Below are 20191 nucleotides of genomic sequence, written 5' to 3'. Positions count from 1 at the left end.
ACAAATATGTCAATAGGTCATTCGCTTTGAGGCCTGCTGGTGCCACGCGGACGATATTCCCCCCATTTTTTTTTCAGAATGCGGTTCACCTACCTCTGATGAACAGATGACACCGATATGGGAGATAGACATTTTTTAGTTTTTTTAGCCTAACAACTTTTGCATTGACAGTGTAATTGCATTGTGCCAATACAGGTCAATAGGTCATTCGGTTTGAGGCCTGCTGGTGTCACGCGGACGACAATCCCCCCAATGTTTTTTCAGAATGCGGTTCACCTACCTCTGATGAACAGATGACACCGATATGGGAGATAGACATTTTTTAGTTTTCTTAGCCTAACAACTTTTGCATTGACAGTGTAATTGCATTGTGCCAATACAGTTCAAAAGGTCATTCGGTTTGAGGCCTGCTGGTGCCACGCAGACGACAATCCCCCCAATTTTTTTTCAGAATGCGGTTCCCCTCCCTCTGATGAATAGATGACACCGATATGGGAGATAGACATTTTTTAGTTTTCTTAGCCTAACAACTTTTGCATTGACAGTGTAATTGCATTGTGCCAATACAGTTCAAAAGGTCATTCGCTTTGAGGCCTGCTGGTGCCACGCGGACGACAATCCCCCCAATGTTTTTTCAGAATGCGGTTCACCTACCTCTGATGAACAGATGACACCAATATGGGAGATAGAATTTTTTTAGTTTTCTTAGCCTAACAACTTTTGCATTGACAGTGTAATTGCATTGTGCCAATACAGGTCAATAGGTCATTCGGTTTGAGGCCTGCTGGTGCCACGCGGACGACAATCCCCCCATTTTTTTTTTCAATAATAATTCCATTGTGTAATTCCATTATGCCAATACAGGTCAGTTCGGTTTATTGCTTGGTTATACCACAGACGACAATACCCCAAAACCCCCCAATAAGAAAAAAAGACAACATCCAACATGGCTTTACATTTTCTACATTTTACTAAATCATAGAGTCCTATCTGGGCTAAAGAGGAAAGGGACTATTCAACTATCCAACTTGTTATAATGCTTTGTTCAAAACCCAGCATCCATGATGGTGTGGAGGTGCATTAGTGCCTATGGCATTAGGTGTTCAGTGAATGATGAACACAGGTTTTAAGGAACATACTGCATTAGTGCCTATGGCATTAGGTGTTCAGTGAATGATGAACACAGGTTTTAAGGAACATACTGTACTGTATACTGTCATCCAGACAACGTCTTTTCAGGGAAGAATTTGAATATTTGAAGAAAATAATAATAATAAAAAAAATAATACATAAAACATAATTCTGCACATATTTAAAGTAGCCTGAGTGCTAAAATGGCCTGTCTGCAGTCCAGACCTGTTTATGGGTGCATGATGGAATGTACAGTAAAACATGATTTAAAAAGTCCCCAGATTGTTGATCCTATATCGGGCAGGAATGGGACCACATTTCATTCTCAAAACTCTAGCAATTGGTCTGGTCTCAGTTCCTAAACATTCATATAATTTTGTTAAATGAAGTGGTGAAGCAACACAGTGGTAAAAATGACCCTGTCCCAACTTTTTTAAGACATGTTGCTGGCATTTAATTAAAAATGAACATATTTTCCCCAAAAATCAATACAATTTATCTCCTTCAACAGTTGATATGTTGCCTTTGAACTATTCTCAAATAAATATTGGGTTGACATGATTTGTAAATCATAGCATTCTTTTTTTATTCATATTTTACAAAGCGTCCCAACTTTTTCGGGTTGTATATCAGGGAGGAATATTTCATCCAAAAATTGTCAAAAGCTGTTGAATTCATGTTATTTCCTATTTTTACAGAATCTCGTATATTAAAACCAGCGCCTTGTGCATGATTTAGCCTAACTGACAAGTCTTTCTTTTCACAGGACCTGGTCCGTTCCCTGCCATTCTGGACATACCCCACTTAGGTGGCGCTTTGACAGAATTACGAGCAAGCCTATTAGCCAATAAAGGTTATGTGGTCATGGCTTTGGCATATCATGGTTATCAGGATTTGCCCAAAGTTTTGAGGAAGCTTGACTTGGAGTACTTGGAGGAAGCCGTGGCATTCTTGCAGACTCACCCCAAGGTTAGTGTCGGAAGGATGCTGAATCTAACATTTTTCATTTAACAACGCTCTTGTTTATCACAGTGTGCATCTTTCCAAAGACATTGAAAGAAAGTGAACAAAAATATCAATCTAAAGCTTTTCCAGATAATACAGTGTTAAAGGTCAATGTGAGTGCAACAAGCTGACTCACTAGCTTAGGACCTCAAACTTCTTTCACATGTGACACAAATCAAAAAATAAAGTCTTAAATCCAATATTTCTGATTCTGATTCTTTATATAATGTCAACTGAGATGATACAATTTAAAACTTAAATTCAAATACATTTTAAAATGAAATGTGACGGTCAAAAGACTGTGATGCTCTATGGTCCAGGGCTTCTGCATCACACAAACTATTTAAATATTTAGCCGAGCTTACATATTCATGTTATTTTTTCTATCTCTAAACAAGCCTACAAAAACTTGCGTCTACATATTAGAAAATGAACGTACATTTCTGCAAAATATATTTTTCATAAACATATTCAATTATTGCACAGAAATGGTTCTAACAGTCAAAATGTTTTTGTTTTGCAGAAGATTTCTATCAATGGCATAACAATGTTCTTCATTTCAACTGCATGTAATTTCTCTCAATCGTTTCTTTAATAAAAAAATATCTCAGGTAAAAGGACCAGGCATAGGGATCCTCTCCATCTCCAAGGGTGGGGAACTAGCACTTGCAATGTCAGCATTGCTTCCTGGGATCTCTGCAACTGTCTCCATCAATGGATGTAATGCTGCCACTTCCTTTCCCATGCATTACAAAGGCACGGTGATCCCCCCTCTCAACGTCGACAGGGGCAAAATAATCCTCAGAAAGGATGGACTTCTGGATCCAAGGGACGGAGTTCCAGATCCTATGCTGGAAGAGAACCGGAACTCTGTGATTCCCATTGAGCGTGCCAGCTGCCACTTCCTGTTTGTGGCCGCTGAAGACGACAGGAACTGGAACAGTCTTTTATTCAGTGAACAGGCTGCTCAACGACTCCGGGACCACGGGAAAGACAACTATGAGCTGGTGCGGTACCCGAAGGCAGGTCACTTCCTGGATGTTCCCTACATGCCCCACTGCCCCTCCAGTTTCCATCCAGCAGCAGGCGCTGTGGTGGCATTTGGAGGGGAGCCCAAGGCTCATGCTGAGGCCCAGGTTGATCTATGGAAGAGTGTTTTAGAACAAAAAAATACTGTTCCCGGAACGGTTAATTTCGTTCCTGTTAGCTGTTTAATGCTATAGAATTATGTCACATCTTTCTCATCCAGCTTAAACCAAATGTAATAATATTACAACCATTATTAAATAATAATCATTATATTATTATTAATAATAATAATAATTAAATAGGCCTACAATTATTTCAAATGTGTAGTTTATTGTTAAAAGAGAAAATGTCCACACAAACGTAACGACATTATTAAGACACGTGGTTATGCCACTCGGGCAACAACAAATTCCAACTGTCGGGGGGAAAGGCCATCCAGTAGGCCTACTCATACCGTAACAAGCCATCTGTGCATTAGGCAAACAGAGGTGTTGGCGCCATTTAGCCAAATGTTCGCTAGTCCATCATTAACGTGGAGTCGACAAATATAGCTATTGTTATTGTGTTTGGAATGAGCGTTTTAATTAACGATGGATCGTAATTTACCTCTTATTTAAAATGTGGAGTGGAGAGTTTGTAATACCTCCATGTTTGTAATCCACCGCTCTCTCTCCATTCAGTCAGAGCCATATAAAGGTAGAGTTGCGACAATGGGTGTTCAAAATTCCGTTGGTCACGTGGTTTGTGTAAACCTCAACTAGTTCCCGGAAGTGATTGACAATGGATTAGAATGCATTAAATAGGCTACTGTTCAATAGACAGAGCCACGATTTTGGGTAATTGACAGTCAATAAATGCATTGATATACAATATTTATAACACAGTGTAATTATTGTGTAAACTATGTAGTTATCCTACCATTACAGCAATATTAAATTAAATTCCAGACCTTATATCTTAGCCTTCTATATAAGGTGACCTTTTTTTCCGCCCTTTTACGTGTCACTTAATATTAATTTCTGTACAAAATCAAGACGGGAGATTCTTTCGAAAACGCAATTGCACCCACCCCATAAGTGTATCTAAATTATCGCTATATAAAATAAATGACCTCGTACAGTGACAAGAAAAGTGAAGTGTTTTTGAGACTGCGTGTAGCCTACAAAAGCGCATGGAGCTCCTGTGAAGCTCGTTGCAACGACAAACTGTAACACAGCTAGTCTAACATTACTTGTTTGAGTTTTCTACCCCGCGTTTCCTCTGGTAGTCACTGATCTGAGCTAATGAGCGAATAGACCTCCTGTTCCTCGTGCCCCACCTGTCATGTCTCTATTCCCCACTAGTGGGGCGCCCCACACTTTGAGAACCACTGCCATATTGTATGTTCATAGCCTGGGTGCCATTCCGAACTTAGTCCCGCCCCACGGGAAGTTCGGTCTGGCATAGACCTCTCCAGAATATATCCCGCCTCCTAGCTTCCGTATCCATCCAACTTCCGGGCGTGGATTGTCTATGGGAAATAACATGGCGTTTTGAAAGATCGTACCTGTCAAACTCTGTAGGTGACAAAGTAGAAAAAGCTGCTGGGCAGATTGGCCTACACACTTCTGCCATCTAGTTTCCACTGGATTTTTTGATTTTCGGTGCCGTTTAAGTAGTATAGTCTATAGTATACTACTTAAACGGCACCGACAATCAAAAAATCCAGTGGAAACTATATGGCAGAAGTGTGTAGGCCAATCTGCCCACCAGCTTTTTCAACTTCGCTACCTACAGATGTTTTACCGGTATGATATTTCGAAACGCCATGTTATTTCTCATAGACAATCCACGCCCGGAAGTTGGATGGATACGGAAGTTACGGAGGCGGGACTTATTCTGGAGAGGTCAATTCAGTCAGCGAATGTCTGATGTGATGTCACACAGGAAGTGAACCTCAGCTGTCATGGTAACGTGCGCAGGAAAATAATTACTTTTTTTTTTTTATTAATTAGGCAACGAAAACTTTGAGGAGCGAAATAAAACCGGTATTAACCGGTTACCATTATTTTTAAATAAGTGTTCCTGTTCCAGAACATAAAAAATAATAACGTTTCCGGTTTCGTTCCTGTTCCCTGTAAAATACAAAAAGTTCCCGGTTTTCGTTTTCGTTCCTTGAACCAGTTCAAAGCCCTGCTTTAAACACATGCAATATCATGAACACTATGGGCCGAATAACACACATACAAACACAAATTCTCACTCTCTATCTCCATCTCAGCTTTTCCCTCCATCCTGCACACTACTGCTCTCTCTCTCTCTCTCTCTCTCTCTCTTTCCCACTCCATTTCCCTCTCCCACTCCATCTCTCTCTCCCTCTCCCACTCCATCTCTCTCTCTCCCTGGTGGAGGACTGGTAAGGGCCTGAGAGCAGTGGGCACCATGCTGGGTCCGTAATGTTGTCCACTGAGTCCACTTCAGCCTCTCAGCCTCAGCGCAGACCCATGTGACTGCCATTATGACACAACCCAAATCATTAGCTATGATTGGCTGGGAGACACCCACAATTGAGCTGACTGACTGCAGTCTAAGTAGGTCTAGTTTTACTTCCTGATGTAGAAACATTTTGTTAATTTTTGTAATATACTTCATGTTGTGTGTGAAGAACTCTCCGAATGTTAAATAGATTTTTTCCACAATGCTAGCAAAACAGTGGGGAAACCACCTGTTACAAAGGTACTGGATATACTGTACTTATACTTTATACTTCTTATATACTTTATACTTCTTATAAATACGTTATACTTCTTATATACTTATACTTTATACTTCTTATATATAAAGTATATAGTATAGGCCTATACTTCTTCGTTTGGCTGACACTTTTATCCAAAGCATCTTACATACTGTATGTCAATTATGACAAGGGCCAGAGCAAAAAGACGCTTTTCTATCAACTTAGAAAACAAGACTATATACACTATTCAATGATTTCTTTTGAAATTAAATTTTTTGAAATAACACTGAAAAATAATGGTACAATTGGTTTTACTCTTGGTTCACTTGGTGATAGCACTAGGTCACACTAAGACATTGCTATTAGCATTGACTATAGCATTGCTATTAGCATTGACTCCACTAACAGTTAATGGACTGCAGTGGACTTGCATATTAATTCTCCCTTTCACTTTGTCTTCCAAAGTGGCCACTTTACCACTAAATAGACAGAAACACAACATAAGGGAATAGATTTTCCTGTAATGATGCAGGCAACATGGTAGGTCTCAACCCCCTTCCCCCTTTGCAGGTTGCAGAAAAAACACTGCTTCGCCACACATTGTCTCTTTTGGTGTTAGTTCACCATCACTCTTCTTATACTCATTCTCATACAAAAAAATAAATTTTCGCTCCCATCTTGGAGTTCCGTAAAAAAAAAAAAATCCATATTAGTAATAATTAATCACTTCACTGTCCTGGTGGACACATGCCAGTTGCACACTCCTCTAAACTTTGACATCAGTGGCACTGTGTTGTAAGATAGATTTGCTCATTTTAGTATGGCCCTTCACTGTGAACAGTCCAACGCACATCTATGTCATAAGCTTGCTTTTAAATCAACATCTGTCAATATGCCTCCTGTCTGGAGTAGATTTTCAGAGAAAGTAGTCACTAATGGTTTTTAACACATTTGAGGGCAAAATGTGAGAGAAATAATTTTGTGTCATGTTTATATTTTCATTCATGATATTTTCAATTTGTTCATGATTAGGCCATATATTAAATACGTAAATACAGATAGTTCTCTTGGTTATGTGTTAAACATATGACAAGTACAGTAAAATAACTCTAGGGTGAAGAGGTTCCTTCCAGTCACTATTCCTGACACTACTATGCCATCTTGTGATCACTGTTGGTAAATTCCTCTATGAGAGACATTACAGTTTTTTTCAAACTTACACACACAAATCGGTAACACTTTACTTGACAGTATCGACATAAGAGTGACATGACAATGTCATGAACACATGACAGTCATGAAACATCCTAACCCTAACTCTAACCTTAACCCTAAACCTAACTTGTTATGACAAAAACCGGATGTCACTTAATAACAGAAGCGTTATGTCATAAACATTTATGACTTGTTTATGACACATTCATGACAGTGTCATGTCACTCTTATGTTGATACTGTCAAGTAAAGTGTAACCCCACAAATCTTTACATGTCACAATCACAACATGTCAACTTGTCGCTCAAACCTCATAACCCCATACGGAATCTGAAAAATCATAAACCAATTCTTAGCCTTTGACACTAACACACAAAATCTTACAGTACATAACTTGATTTTCTTCATCTCCTTTCCTTTCATTCCAACCTATCAAAATGGCACACTTATTCATCGGTGCCTCACACTCACTGACACAGCTCTTTCAAAAATATTAGATTTTTGTCCAACTACATGGTGGTTGTTGTATCTTGCTTTCTCTTTTTCTTGTGTGCTGTACAATACTATTCACAACCGTTATTTGGAAAAATACATAGTTTTGGTTTCAGTATTGCTTACATGTTTCCTGTGTATATTTCAACTTATCTCTGCAGAATACTTTCACTCTTGAATGAAAATATACATAAAACGTATGTACAGAGTTGAAAAAAGACAGAGCTTTGAAAATGCGTGTAAGTGGTTGTAATGGTCCAGCAGACAGCTTGCATAAACCAGCGAGTGGCGCTAGAACTGCTCTGTCAAAACATGTGGGGCAAAACATAGACATACGCATGTAAAACACACCTACTTATGCAGATGCTCTTAACCAACTATGCTGAAATCCCTACATATTTGTCTTGTTATTGCATAACATAACGGCAAAACCACATATTGCTCCGTGCCAAACTGTAGGTCGACGCACTACATTCCTATAAAAAATCCAATGACCTGAGAAAAGGGTCATGTCAAATCTTTACAATATTGGCACAAGATGAAGTAGACTATTTGTACAAGAATTAACTCATACATCAAATGGCCACTCAGGAATACAGTCCCAAACGTGTATTTAACGCCATGCTCGCGGGGCACCTAATATTCAGTAGTGGGGCGTACGCGCGCAGCCACGCACACACATGCACGAAATACAGCACATGTTGCAGTCATTACACTTGTGAAAACGTCAACGAGAGAAAGAGGCGGTCCCTAGTAGAGACCTACTACAAAGTCTCTGGTATATCGTAGAAGTTTGGATAACTCTCATGCCGGTTCGTGCAGAACTATGGAACTTCAAAAAAACGAGGAGCCCCCACAACATGCTGTCAACTTACTCGGGGCTGGGGGCGACAACCAGTCCAAACCTGCTGACAGTGCCCAAAACAGTCTGGCAAACAAACGCAATATCCTTATCGTGGTAAGTGAGTGACCTTTAACATTTGTTCATCTTTGAACGTACTTCACTCCTTCACTGTCTGTCTTCTGTGATGACTACAGGTTATCTAGGTAGAGGTATACAATTAGTTTATAATTAGCGGCATAATCGCTGGTGGTGTTGGACATTCGGTAGCTTTATCACCACATGCTATTGAAGACCACTAAACGGCTGCAGATAGCGGGCATCTGGATATTGTAATATATTGCGGACGATGTGTATTGTAGATTATAATGTAAACGAATTAATGGTATAGGCCTATACATTTATATATATATAGATAGATAGATAGATAGATAGATAGATAGATAGATAGATAGATACTTTATTGATCCCCAAGGGGAAATTTAAGGTCTCAGTAGCATACAGACATCACACACACATTTACTAACAGCAGAAAAAAGTAATTCAATAAGGACAGTAGAAGATAAAGAATATACTAAAATACAAATTATACTAAATAACACAAAATCTAAATCAAGTCTAAAAACAGTATCCACATAGTGGGTGATTATTTATGAGGCGCTTGCAATCACTGAGGCATGGACTGAGCCTGTGATTCTCTGTGCATAGTAAGGTAAGGTGCTCTGTGTGAGTGAGTGTCATGGTGATGGTGCAAATGAGTAAGTCCAACAGTGCAACAGTGCAAGAATAAAGTCTAGAGACCAGCATAAAATAAATATAGAGAACTTTATAGCTAAACTCACTTCTTTCAGGAAAGAGAAAATGGTATATTTTGTAAAACACTTGGAAGTCTAGATGACAGATGAGTTCATATTGCTCATCAATGATGCCAGTCCATTCGAACATAAAACCATTTGATGAATGTTGAAGCATTCATCTTTTTGTTCAGTGTGTCTGTGTGATGTTTAAGATGTTCCTGTTCTAGCCTAGAAGCCCTATGCCTTCAGTTGTCAATTGCATTGCACCATGTCAATACTCACTTCTGTGAAATATACAGAATACAAAATGATTATGCAAGGATAGTTTAATCACCAGTGTCAACCATCATTTTAGGATGAAAGGCCAAATCTTTCCCACACAGTTCTGAAACATGAGAGGCCACTAATTCTTTTTTTTTTTTTTTTTTAAAGAAGTGGAACTCAATCTCTCTCTTTGAGGCACTGCAGAGCAAACCTCTCTCCACATGCGTGCCCACCCGTGCAATATATAGAAGTGGGTATTCTTGTGTCATAAAGAACAGATGCATGGCATATGTCAGCAACATCAATATTGTGTGATTGACTATTTTGAGACATAGCGCATGTGGCTTTGGTTATGATAATATAGATAATAAATGGCCTGAGTTATACTGTAATTGTTGGGTAAATCATTGTGGATACTGTACAGTATATGTTCAATCTGGCTGCAAGTGATATTCAGCTATTTCAGATCAGTTAGGAGGCTGTCTGAAGCCGCAATCTAATCGCACAATATGATTGCAAAGTGTAGTTTGATTTCTCTCTGGTGACAGCCAGAGTTGCTACGCTTGTAGAGTTTGTTGCCTAATCACCTTTATTGCTGCATGTTCGCCTTTCAATTTGAGTTAAAGCTTGTTAAGCCACTATGTTAAGCAGCTGAGAAAACCCCCTAAATGATCTTTTTTCAGCTTGAAATTGCTGACTTTGTCTAAAGTGAGTGGCCCTTTATTTGAGGTTTGTGATAAATGACAGGTTGTGTCTTCATACAAAATAGATTTAGCTGTATTATTTTGGGCAGTTTAGTGAAGGCAGGTAATTTTTTTAGGCTTAGGACAAGAGGAGTATACTGAATGTTTAGACAATATAAGTGAAACATCGTTCACATTGCCAAATTCAAATTTTCCCTAATGACACAGTGGGGGATTCCTTTGAATGTTTTATGATGTGCGATTATGAAAGACATCTCAGAGCTGTTTATCTTATCCACAGCCAAACACTTCATTTCTTACATGTTTTTCATCATCTCGACACTCCCCAGCCTCTCTGTGTGTGTGTGTGTGTGTGTGTCCTTGAGATACTTGCTTTTACACTGCAAGTAGACACACACTCTAGCAGAAGAGAGAGAAAGAAAGAGAGAGAGGGAGAGAGAGAGAGAGAGAAAAAAAAAGAGAGAGGGATTGTGTGTGCTAACAAACATCATCTCTGTGTTGTTGTCACAAGCATGCAGCATGTTGAAATGGTTTGGGAAAAGCCCTTTTCTTTTTTATCTTCACTACACACACACACACACACACACACACACACACACACACACACACACACACACACACACACACACACACACACACACACATACAGGCTCTGGAGTGCCAAGATGATGAAAAACATGTTTCCCCCACCAGTGTCTCGCCCATGCCTGTTTTCCCATGTACATCCTGCATTGCTGGTCTCCTGCCTGGGAATGTGAAGCGCCTAAGCTCCTTCTTATCCTCTCAGGCCCTGCGCCTTCCTGGAGCATCCATACATTGTGTCTCATAAGCAAGGGAGGCTTTTCCTCCGGACATCCAACTGAATCCCTGCCCTCTTTTTTGAGCCATCTCTTCAATGACAATTAAAGAGGTCTGTCTCAGTTGTGCTAGGGCGGTGTAATCTCTGCCAGGCTTGAGACCCCCAATCTCAACACACACACACACATGCACACACACGCACACACGCACACACACACACACACTCACACTCACACACACACACACACACTCACACTCACACAGACACACACACACACTCACACTCACACAGACACACACACACACACACACAAGAGCGCACACACACACACACACACACACAGACACACACACACACACACACGGACACTCAATCATACACCACAGATAGACACACCCACCACATACACAACACCACAGATAGACTCAATCACACACACACATACAGACACACACGCACACACACGCGTCTGTACAGAGAGAAAGTACGCGGTACACGTACACCCTCCTTGGTCGAGGCTCTGAAACCCAGAGATGAAAGGAGCTTGTGGTATGTATGCCCACACGTCACCCTGCCTTGTCACCTCTAGTGCAGCCCATGTGCAGATTTAGCTCCTAAGCCCCATGATCCTCCACCTTTGAACCTCCCAGGCTAATTACAAGCCCTGGGTCCATGTCGCGTGGCCTAACCCTGGGTGAACAAGGGTGGCAGCTCCCCTAGTGCTCCGGAGCACAGCCGGGGTGTCATGGGCAAATAGCTGAAGTATCTGAGAGTGGAAAGATTAGTAACAGTGGAATTAATGCGGCGGGTACCCCTTGCCAAACCTCAGTCACAGAGATAAGCAGGCTGCATTAAGTCGTCAGTTACTGCCTATGAAAGTGACTTCTGGAGAAAGAGCAGCCCAGCTCTCAACGCTGCCAGGGTGTGTGAAACAGTGTGTCTCTACAGTTCAGCACTGTATTTTGAAACCGTGTCTTTTAGTGCAGTCCCATTTTAAACACTCTAAGTTGTAGTATATGTTTTTATGGATTAGTTATACATACTGTTATGCTTTTGTTTTGTTTACACCATTCATGGTACAGCCCACTGCGCACCACTCATAGTTTATGATCATAGCCATAATTGCAGTAGATAGAGTGGCGTGCGTCTGTCCTGAGGCTACTTGCAGTATGTTTTCACCACAGGAACACATAACGTAACAGCAAAAAGCAAAAAGACAAATAACATGATGGAATAGGAATTTGCAAAGCCCACTATGTCAAACTCTGTGATAAGTGTGATATTTAGCATTCCTTGGTGAAACAGAACTGGCACAGTGCTTCTAGTAGTGCATACTGTTTTGTGTGTGTGTGTCTGTGTGTGTGTCTGTGTATGTGTGTATGTGTGTGTGTGTGTGTGTGTGTGGGGGGGGGGGGGGTCATGATAGATACGGATAAGTGACATACAGTATATACAGTATACTGTGAGAGAGCTAAGAGTTCATGAGTGCAAAGTGCCTTTTAAGCTCTGATTGGAAAGAACTGAAATGGTTCCCAGAGGGGCAACCTAAGCTTCAGAGCCATACAGTGCCCTTCCAAATTAGTGGCACTCCTGGTAAAGTTGACTAAAACCAGGTATAAAAAAATGATTTAGAGTAATCTCACAATGAAAACATATGGTGACACCAAGATATGAAGATAAATTGCCAAAGGGTGATTTTTAACACCTCTTTTTACTCAATTTTACCAGGAGTGGCAATAATTGTTGAGAGCACTGTGTGTATTGAAGAGTTCCTGTTCCTGTGAGGCTTCAGATGTTACAGATGCTGAGAAACACAGCAGCCAGATCCTGTGAGAACACCTGGTGGTGGCAGGAGATTTGGAGGAGTGAGAGGAAGGGAGAGAGCGGTCACTGTGGGAACATAAACAGCCACAAAACAGCCACTCCATGGCTCATATATAGATTATATTTAAAGCTAAACATTTATCTAGGAAGTAACCACACTCTCCGCCATGTCTTGGGATGGTCAGTAGTTATTTATCTTAGTCCAACTTTAGTAGAGTTACATAAGTATTGGGTTGACTGGTAGATCTGAGAGTACAGTCTGAGAGTACAGTGGACAATAGCAGCTTTTCATAGGGCAGGAAATTGGGGATTTCGTAACTGTGATAAATGACTTAATTTGTGGAAGTAGCTTGTGAGGAGTCCCTTGTAGGGAGGGCTGGATGATTTGGTGTTCATAACAAATGCCCTGGTGTACTGTATTTCAAAAGACTTACAGTTGAGAGCGTGCAATACCTTAAGTGGAAACCAGAGAAAGCAGTCTGGCAAACAAGCTCCAGTCAGACGATGTGAGAAGAGGATGCGTTTGTTCTTAGTAGCCCTGACACCACCCTCCTTGTTGCTTACACAAGTAACTGGGTAGTTCTCGTGTTGAAGTGCTCTGTCTGGGCTCAGGGCAGATAACCGAAGGCATGCTGTACTGTAGAGACATAGAGAGCAATGGTTTACATTACAGTAAGTTGATCCACATTGATTGTGATGTGTGAATAGGTAATTTTATTCATAAAGTCTTCAAAAATTCTTGGTGTTGATGACTGTCTTTTCTCCGTTTGTGGACTTCTTAGACAGAGAAATGGCCGGCCGTACGCAGCTATTTTGGCTAATGAGCAGGACACATGTGCTCATTGGCTAATGAGCGTAACGCAGGACACATGTGCCTCCCATTAAGGGGCCCCTCTGTAGCTTTAAAGTCATTTTCATTTAACGTGGACAGCCAATCTAGACCCAGACAATGGTATGGGAAAACACAGCGTGTTTTGGTTTGAGGTTCAGGAGGAGACATGGTGTTGTTCAATCTGTCTTAAGCTCTTTTCCCGTAAATCATTCACCACTGGAACAAGACAAGCACATGCTCAGCAGTCAGCACAATAGCCTGGTTTGCCCCCGTGTCTGTCTTCTTAAGGATGTGGCTTCATACCCCACACTGTTATGACCATTGTCCTCTTATCAGCAGTGTTCCCTCATCTGGGGTGCTGGACCCATAGACTATAGACGGTTTCATGGAGCGTTCGGGCGTTGCTACGGTAATGCGTCTGGCCCTAAATTGACTTCCGCTCTATTTTGGGTTTGTGTATCTTTTACTGTACCACCGGCAACAATGGCACCTGCAACAAACACAATTAAGAATACAATTAATACAATTAAGCCTAATGAACAGAAGGAAGTTGGGCTCGGGTTGTTGTGCTGTGGGATGCAACCTCACGTCCGGAACAAATGCCATTTCCAAAATTAAAATGTTCCGATTCCCAAAAGAAGAGAGCCAACTGAACCCCATGATGTTCTGGAAGCCAACTGAACCCCATGATGTTCTAGAAGACAACTGAACCCCATGATATTCTAGAAGCCTTTTTTCAGGGACCCAAACAAAGCTTCAAGCACTCTACCAAGAGCACTCCCATGAAAGGTCATCGTTCACCCGTTCACCTCCTGCCGTCAACACTGAGGAGAGAAAACTGGTTGGCCGCACCCAGCCACAAATCATGCACCCATCAGCTCACTGTTTTTCAGACGCACGGAGCCTACACTGCAAAAACTGCTTATCTAAACAAGTGTTATTAATCTTACATTAATCTAGTTGGTATTGTTTTCAACTTACTTCTCATTTCTCCTGAACAAGGCTGCAGTAGGCACTTCAGCATTGTTGATCTTCACATGAAATGTAGTGACGTTTGTAATATTAGATCGAGTTAAAAAATGACACTGGACTAGACAAAAGCAGAAGCACAACCAACCACAACAGTTACCACAACGGTTTAGATTTGATGTTGTTACCCCACTCTCTCTTTCTCTCTCTCTCTCTCTCTCTCTCTGCAGGTGTTCTTGCTCCTGACACTGAGCACCATCCTTGCTATTGCTTTTGCCTTGAAGTCGTCTGCCTGCTGTAAAAGCCGTGAGTCTCGAAATAGAGCAGTACTCCTCCTCCACCTTCACTTCACCTTTCGCCCGTCCAGATCTCTTTTGGTTCTGTGACAGTCTCTCTCACTTCTTATGCACTTTTAACTTCATGGTCCAACACCTGTAAAACTTCAGTGTTCAGTGTTTTTAAATGATTTTTATTCCTTATAACTTCCATTGTAGACACACTTACAGTATCATCCATTTAAAGTCTCAGTGTCAGTTAGTGTTTTTTTTCTTTGTCAGTTCTTTTCCCGAGCATGTCCTCCAGTGTTGGCAGCGCTTGGCAGGACACTGACAGGCTCCATCTCCTGTGCCCTCTCCACAGATAACAGCTGTAAGAACCGCTGCAGTGATGCTCCGTCCGGATCGGGCTCGTGCCGCTGTGACCAGCAGTGCCAACAGGAGGGCAACTGCTGCCTGGACTACAAAGAGGTCTGCGTGGAGCCCCGTGAGTGACCTCTTCCATAGCAACGCTAAAAACAGAGGCATTTCCCATGATGCCTCATGGGTCGCTGGCTCAATGCTGCTTCTCCTGCATGCCGCTGCTGCATCATGGGGATCGTGTGTGTCTGTGTGGTTCGCAGTGTGTGTATAACGTGGCCAGAAGGCAAGACAGAGGGAAAGCAGGCTGTTGGTTGTTACAAATATTTTTTAACTTAACTCAATCTGTTAAAATCTGTGTTTGTGTGTGTGTGTGTACGGGTGTGTGTGTATATATGTGTGTGTGTGTTTGTGTGTGTGTGCGTGTGTTTGTGTGTGTGAGAGTGTTAGGAAGAGGTTATGTGTGCAGGGGCGAGTAAATACTGTGTGCGTAACCTTTTTTAGATTATAGTCTTGCGAGAACTTCTCTCAGGGCACATACATAACAAATCAGGGAAAGTCCTGCAAGTGACTGTAACCTGACTCCCACTCCATAAGCTGTAAATGGGGCCCATGGAATGAATGGGAGCGGAATGCAGGGGTGGCTTGGCAGACCTGGCAGGCCCCTGCTGTGGCCATCGGAACTCACCATCTTAAAAATCCACCGGGAGAAAATTCCCCTGCCCACTGGGGCCTCATCGGCCACCGAGGGCAACGGCCTGGAACGGGTGTGGTGCCCTATTCAGACTGGGATTGTATGTGCGGTTTGGTAGTGTGCCTACGTGTGTGTGTGTGTGTGTGTGTGTGTGTGTGTGTGTGTGTGGTTGAGTTTGATATCTAATGGGATTATAGAAAGGCATTTGAAACTGTATCAGTTCACATTTTTATCAGTAGGCCTATTCCTGATTTGCTTCGGTACAGTGCACAGTGTGGTTGTGCACTTTGATATGTAGTTAAGATTTACTGTATGTAGATTTACTGTATGTTTAATGTATGTAGAATAGATATTCAGTTCAAGCCTGGTTTGTGATTTCTTTTTGGTATGCGAAAGAATAGATCTGTTTCATTCATTGCTTCATTTTATCTGTTTCCTTAAGCTTTTAGAAAACATGCAAAAGCGGTGGAGATGAATGCGATATATGGACATAAGTGGACATAAGGCTCCGTTGTGTATCAGAGGCGGTGGTAGCATAGTGGCTAAAGAGCTGGGCTAGCATGCAGCAGCCTGAAAAGTTGTGGGTTCCAACATTGTGCCCTTGAGCCATTGTGCTCTGAGGACAATAGCCCTTGTCATACAATTGGCATTTGTAAGTTGTTTTGGAAAAAAGCATCTGCTAAATGATTAAATGTGTTATATTGATGTATTTAATGTTGAGCATTTCTTAAAGGAAAATTCCGGTATTTAGCACTTTGATATTGAGTGGAAGTTTATACGCGGTTGTGAGGTGTCTGAAAAAATAGTTCCACAATAGCAAATAAGACGGCTGGAAATCCTACATTGCGCCGATATATTTGATTTTAATAATCAACGAACACCACTAACCACTCGGTGAGTTGCACAGTTTTGAAAACGAACGTTAAGGGTTATTTTAGGACATGTTTGTGCATGCCTGTTGCAGCCACTCTGTTCCAGTCAAAGGCGATTCAAAACGAGTCAGAAAAGTCGAGACAGGACAAATCGTCAAAATTTCGGTGTCCACCACTCTAGTTCATCAAAAACAAACCGGACAAGGGACTCAAAGTGCTAAATACTGGAATTTTCCTTTAAGAAAATGTGTATATTGAGTGGGGTCAGTGTTCTGATGGTTTCTGCAAGCAGTAGACACCTTAAAATGGCCCTCTTCCTCTCTGCTCTCATTTTGGAGCCAAAGCTCTCGAACATATTTCACACACGCAAGAGCGCACACACACACACACACACACACACACACACACACACACACACACACCCGCCTCCTTCACACACGCAACAGCACACATATACACACGAATACAGACAGACAGAGGGGTCCACTTTTCTGCACTGTCGGCAAGAACTGTGCTAGTGGAGGAAATCACAGTGGACACACACACGCTCATGCTCATTCACACGCATTCACACACACACACACACGCACACACACACACACACACACACACACACACACTTATCGGTGCCATCCAGGCTGCCTCAGGATGGTAATATTGTGGGTGGAAGACAGGCCACTTATTATCCACTCACTCTCACACTCTCCGCTTCATTCAAGTGTCTCTCACTCATTCACACGCACAAGCGCGCACACACACACACACACACACACACACACACACACACACACACACACACACACACACACACACACACACACACACACACATATGTCCAGGCTCACTGCCCACTCTCACACACATAAGCGGTGCCACCGAGACTGACTCAGCGCTGATTTGTGTCTGTGACTGGCCCCTGCCTGCTTCCCCCACCCTCAGACACACACACACACAAACACACACACACACACACACACAGAGAGAGAGAGAGAGAGAGAGAGAGAGAGAGATTATGAGAGAAGGCTTCAGTCACAGAGACACACAGATGTCTGATGTACTACTCACTAGGCTGAGGACATAGCAGACGTTACTCATCCGCACCGCACGCGCAGATGGGAGGAGGCTGTGGAACGTCGTGAAAGTCGCTAAAAAAAGTCTCCGGTATTTTTTTGGACTTTAATGTTAAAAAAATAACTTGTGGTCGTGTCCAGTGCCCCTGGCATCGGGTCCATTTTGGTCAAGACTAACAGTGTGGGTTGTTATTCTGAGGTGCGTAGTGTACACGGACGCATCTGGGAAACTTGGCGTGGGCTTTGACGGTCTGTTTGCTTTTCTCGGGACGGAGGTGGTCGTGCGCTCCAGACTGTCAGTGGTCGGAACGCGAGTCGCCCTGGGTGGCACCGAGCACGTTGCACCCTCTCTCTTGCTCCAGTTCACAATAAAGAGGAGCTTTGTGAACCTTTTCCCCCCAAGTTCGCCAAAAAAAAAACAACCGAGTGAGATCATAATTCTTCCATGCATTAAATGGAACTTTTGGACCCGGCTCACTAGACCACAGGTCCAATCTTTATACGTCATGAGACAACGCACTGTCATGTGTAGCCTATTTTTGGAGCAGATTCTGAATCACAAAAACGTACCAGGGGACAGTGGCGTCATTGTGAGCCCAAAGCGGTCATTGTGTGGGCAGCAGCAGAGGCTCTGAGCAGGGCAGCATGGAAAGTGAAGCTTTTAATTGGGTTTGATAGCAGGCGGCAGCATTGTTATGGGAGGACTGGTGATATGCAGTCTCCAAGAAGCTAAAAGCACAAACTCTTTCCAAATCTCCCTGTCATGAGGCACAGAGTGAAAGGCATGTATTAGCTCCAGATTAACAGGAGCATAAAACAGGTATTTACCTGTTTACAAGTATTATCACTTCAAAGCTATGTTTGTTTTGGATGGTATCAAAGATATGACACTAACCACAGGAATGTTGGCTTACTGTAATAGGGAAATGTTGTCCTTGGATAACTCTGGAGTCATCTCTCTCTCTCTCTCTCTCTCTGTCTCTTTCCCTCTCTCTCTCTCTCTCTCTCCCTCTCTCTGTCTCTTTCCCTCTCTCTCTCTCTCTCTGTCTCTTTCCCTCTCTCTCTCTCTCTCTCTCTCTCTCTCTCCCTCTCTCTCTCTCTCTCTCTCTCTCTCTCCCTCTCTCCCTCTCTCTCTCTCTCTCCCTCTCTCCAACACTTAAATACTCCCCTCTCTTACTGTCAGTCCTCCCCTACCTCCCACTCCCTCACCTTTCACATCTCGCTCTCTTGTGATCTTGTGATAGGAGTCTGATTGAGAGTGTGCTGACATTTGATATGTATACTTGGTTTGGAAACCTGGGGGTTAAGAACAGAAACAAGCTATCCAGAATTTTTAAGCTGGGCAGTAAAATAGTGGGTAAAGGCCAGAGACAATTTGGCAGACATACATACTACACACATGAGACGTAAGGCCCAGCACATTGTGTCTGACCCAGTGCATCCTCTGTTTACAGAATTCAGGAAATTGCCATCAGGAAGGAGGTACACAGCTGCAATAGCAACCAAAAACTTTTACAAAAAGTCATTCATACCAAGTGCAATATCACTACTCAATTCACAATAGTCCATGCAAGATATCCATATTCATCTTCTTGACACCGGTCTGTTGTGAAAGTGTTATTTATTGTTGTTTTTAAGGGTGACTGTTATTTGTTTGTTGTATGTATTGTCTATTTGTATGTATGTATTGTCTATTTATTGTGTCTGTATTTTAGAAACCCACCTGTGGAGTCAAAGACAAATTTCCACTCTTGTGGACAATAAAGCTGTTATTATTATTATTATTATTATTATTATTATTATTATTATTATTATTCCTAGCTCACTCTAAATCTCATGTTTTTCCCTTTGCCTCTCCTCTACCACCCACCCCCCCCAACCCCCGCCCGCCCTCTCCCTAGTAATCTCCTGGACGTGCAATAAATTCCGCTGCGGCGAGAAGCCGCTGGCCCAGAGTCTCTGCTCCTGCTCCCCCGACTGTGTGAAACACGGCAACTGCTGTGCCAACTACATCAGCATATGCTCAGGTAAGGGGAGCCATAGCATACACATCGCGCTACCCATGAGTACTTATTGTAGTTCTCAGAAGGGTCCTAATAGTATGGGGTTTTTTTTGGTAAGTCTCCACAAGGGATTATTTTACTGTAACTGCACTACACTGTTATGTAACTTGTGGTTTTGTATTACTGGCTTAATTCTGATATCATCACTGGCCGTCGTTGTAGCCTAAACATCCTTTTTAGAATGAAGAATGTGCTTACGATCATGGGCACATTAATATTTAGTTTGAGGCTCTGACAGAG

General features: G+C 42.2%; 2 protein-coding genes across 2 annotated transcripts in view; both read left to right on the top strand.

The window, feature by feature from the left end:
* The first annotated feature begins 1791 nt into the window (after positions 1 to 1791).
* LOC143110230 (acyl-coenzyme A thioesterase 1-like) lies at positions 1792 to 3359 on the top strand. Its single transcript, XM_076273119.1, has 2 exons — positions 1792 to 2100; positions 2748 to 3359. Exons 1-2 carry the CDS (start codon positions 1996 to 1998, stop codon positions 3357 to 3359), a joined length of 717 nt encoding a protein of 238 aa, XP_076129234.1. The 5' UTR covers positions 1792 to 1995.
* A 4962-nt stretch (positions 3360 to 8321) lies between these two features.
* enpp1 (ectonucleotide pyrophosphatase/phosphodiesterase 1) overlaps positions 8322 to 20191 on the top strand; it is a 47801-nt gene continuing 35931 nt past the window's right edge. The window contains exons 1-4 of the mRNA XM_076273338.1: positions 8322 to 8545; positions 14848 to 14923; positions 15257 to 15379; positions 19790 to 19915. Of these exons, the coding sequence (XP_076129453.1) occupies positions 8414 to 8545; positions 14848 to 14923; positions 15257 to 15379; positions 19790 to 19915 (457 nt within the window). The 5' untranslated portion in view covers positions 8322 to 8413. The remainder of the gene's footprint in view (positions 8546 to 14847; positions 14924 to 15256; positions 15380 to 19789; positions 19916 to 20191) is intronic.

Source organism: Alosa pseudoharengus, unplaced genomic scaffold, assembly GCF_046254945.1.
Source record: "Alosa pseudoharengus isolate Yale_2024_CS ecotype anadromous, Long Island Sound unplaced genomic scaffold, YU_APseudo_1.1 YU_APseudo_1.1_scf_7, whole genome shotgun sequence".
Classification (NCBI taxonomy): domain Eukaryota; kingdom Metazoa; phylum Chordata; class Actinopteri; order Clupeiformes; family Clupeidae; genus Alosa; species Alosa pseudoharengus.
The sequence above is the reverse complement of the archived record's forward strand: the minus strand, read 5'-3'. Positions and strand labels throughout refer to the sequence as shown.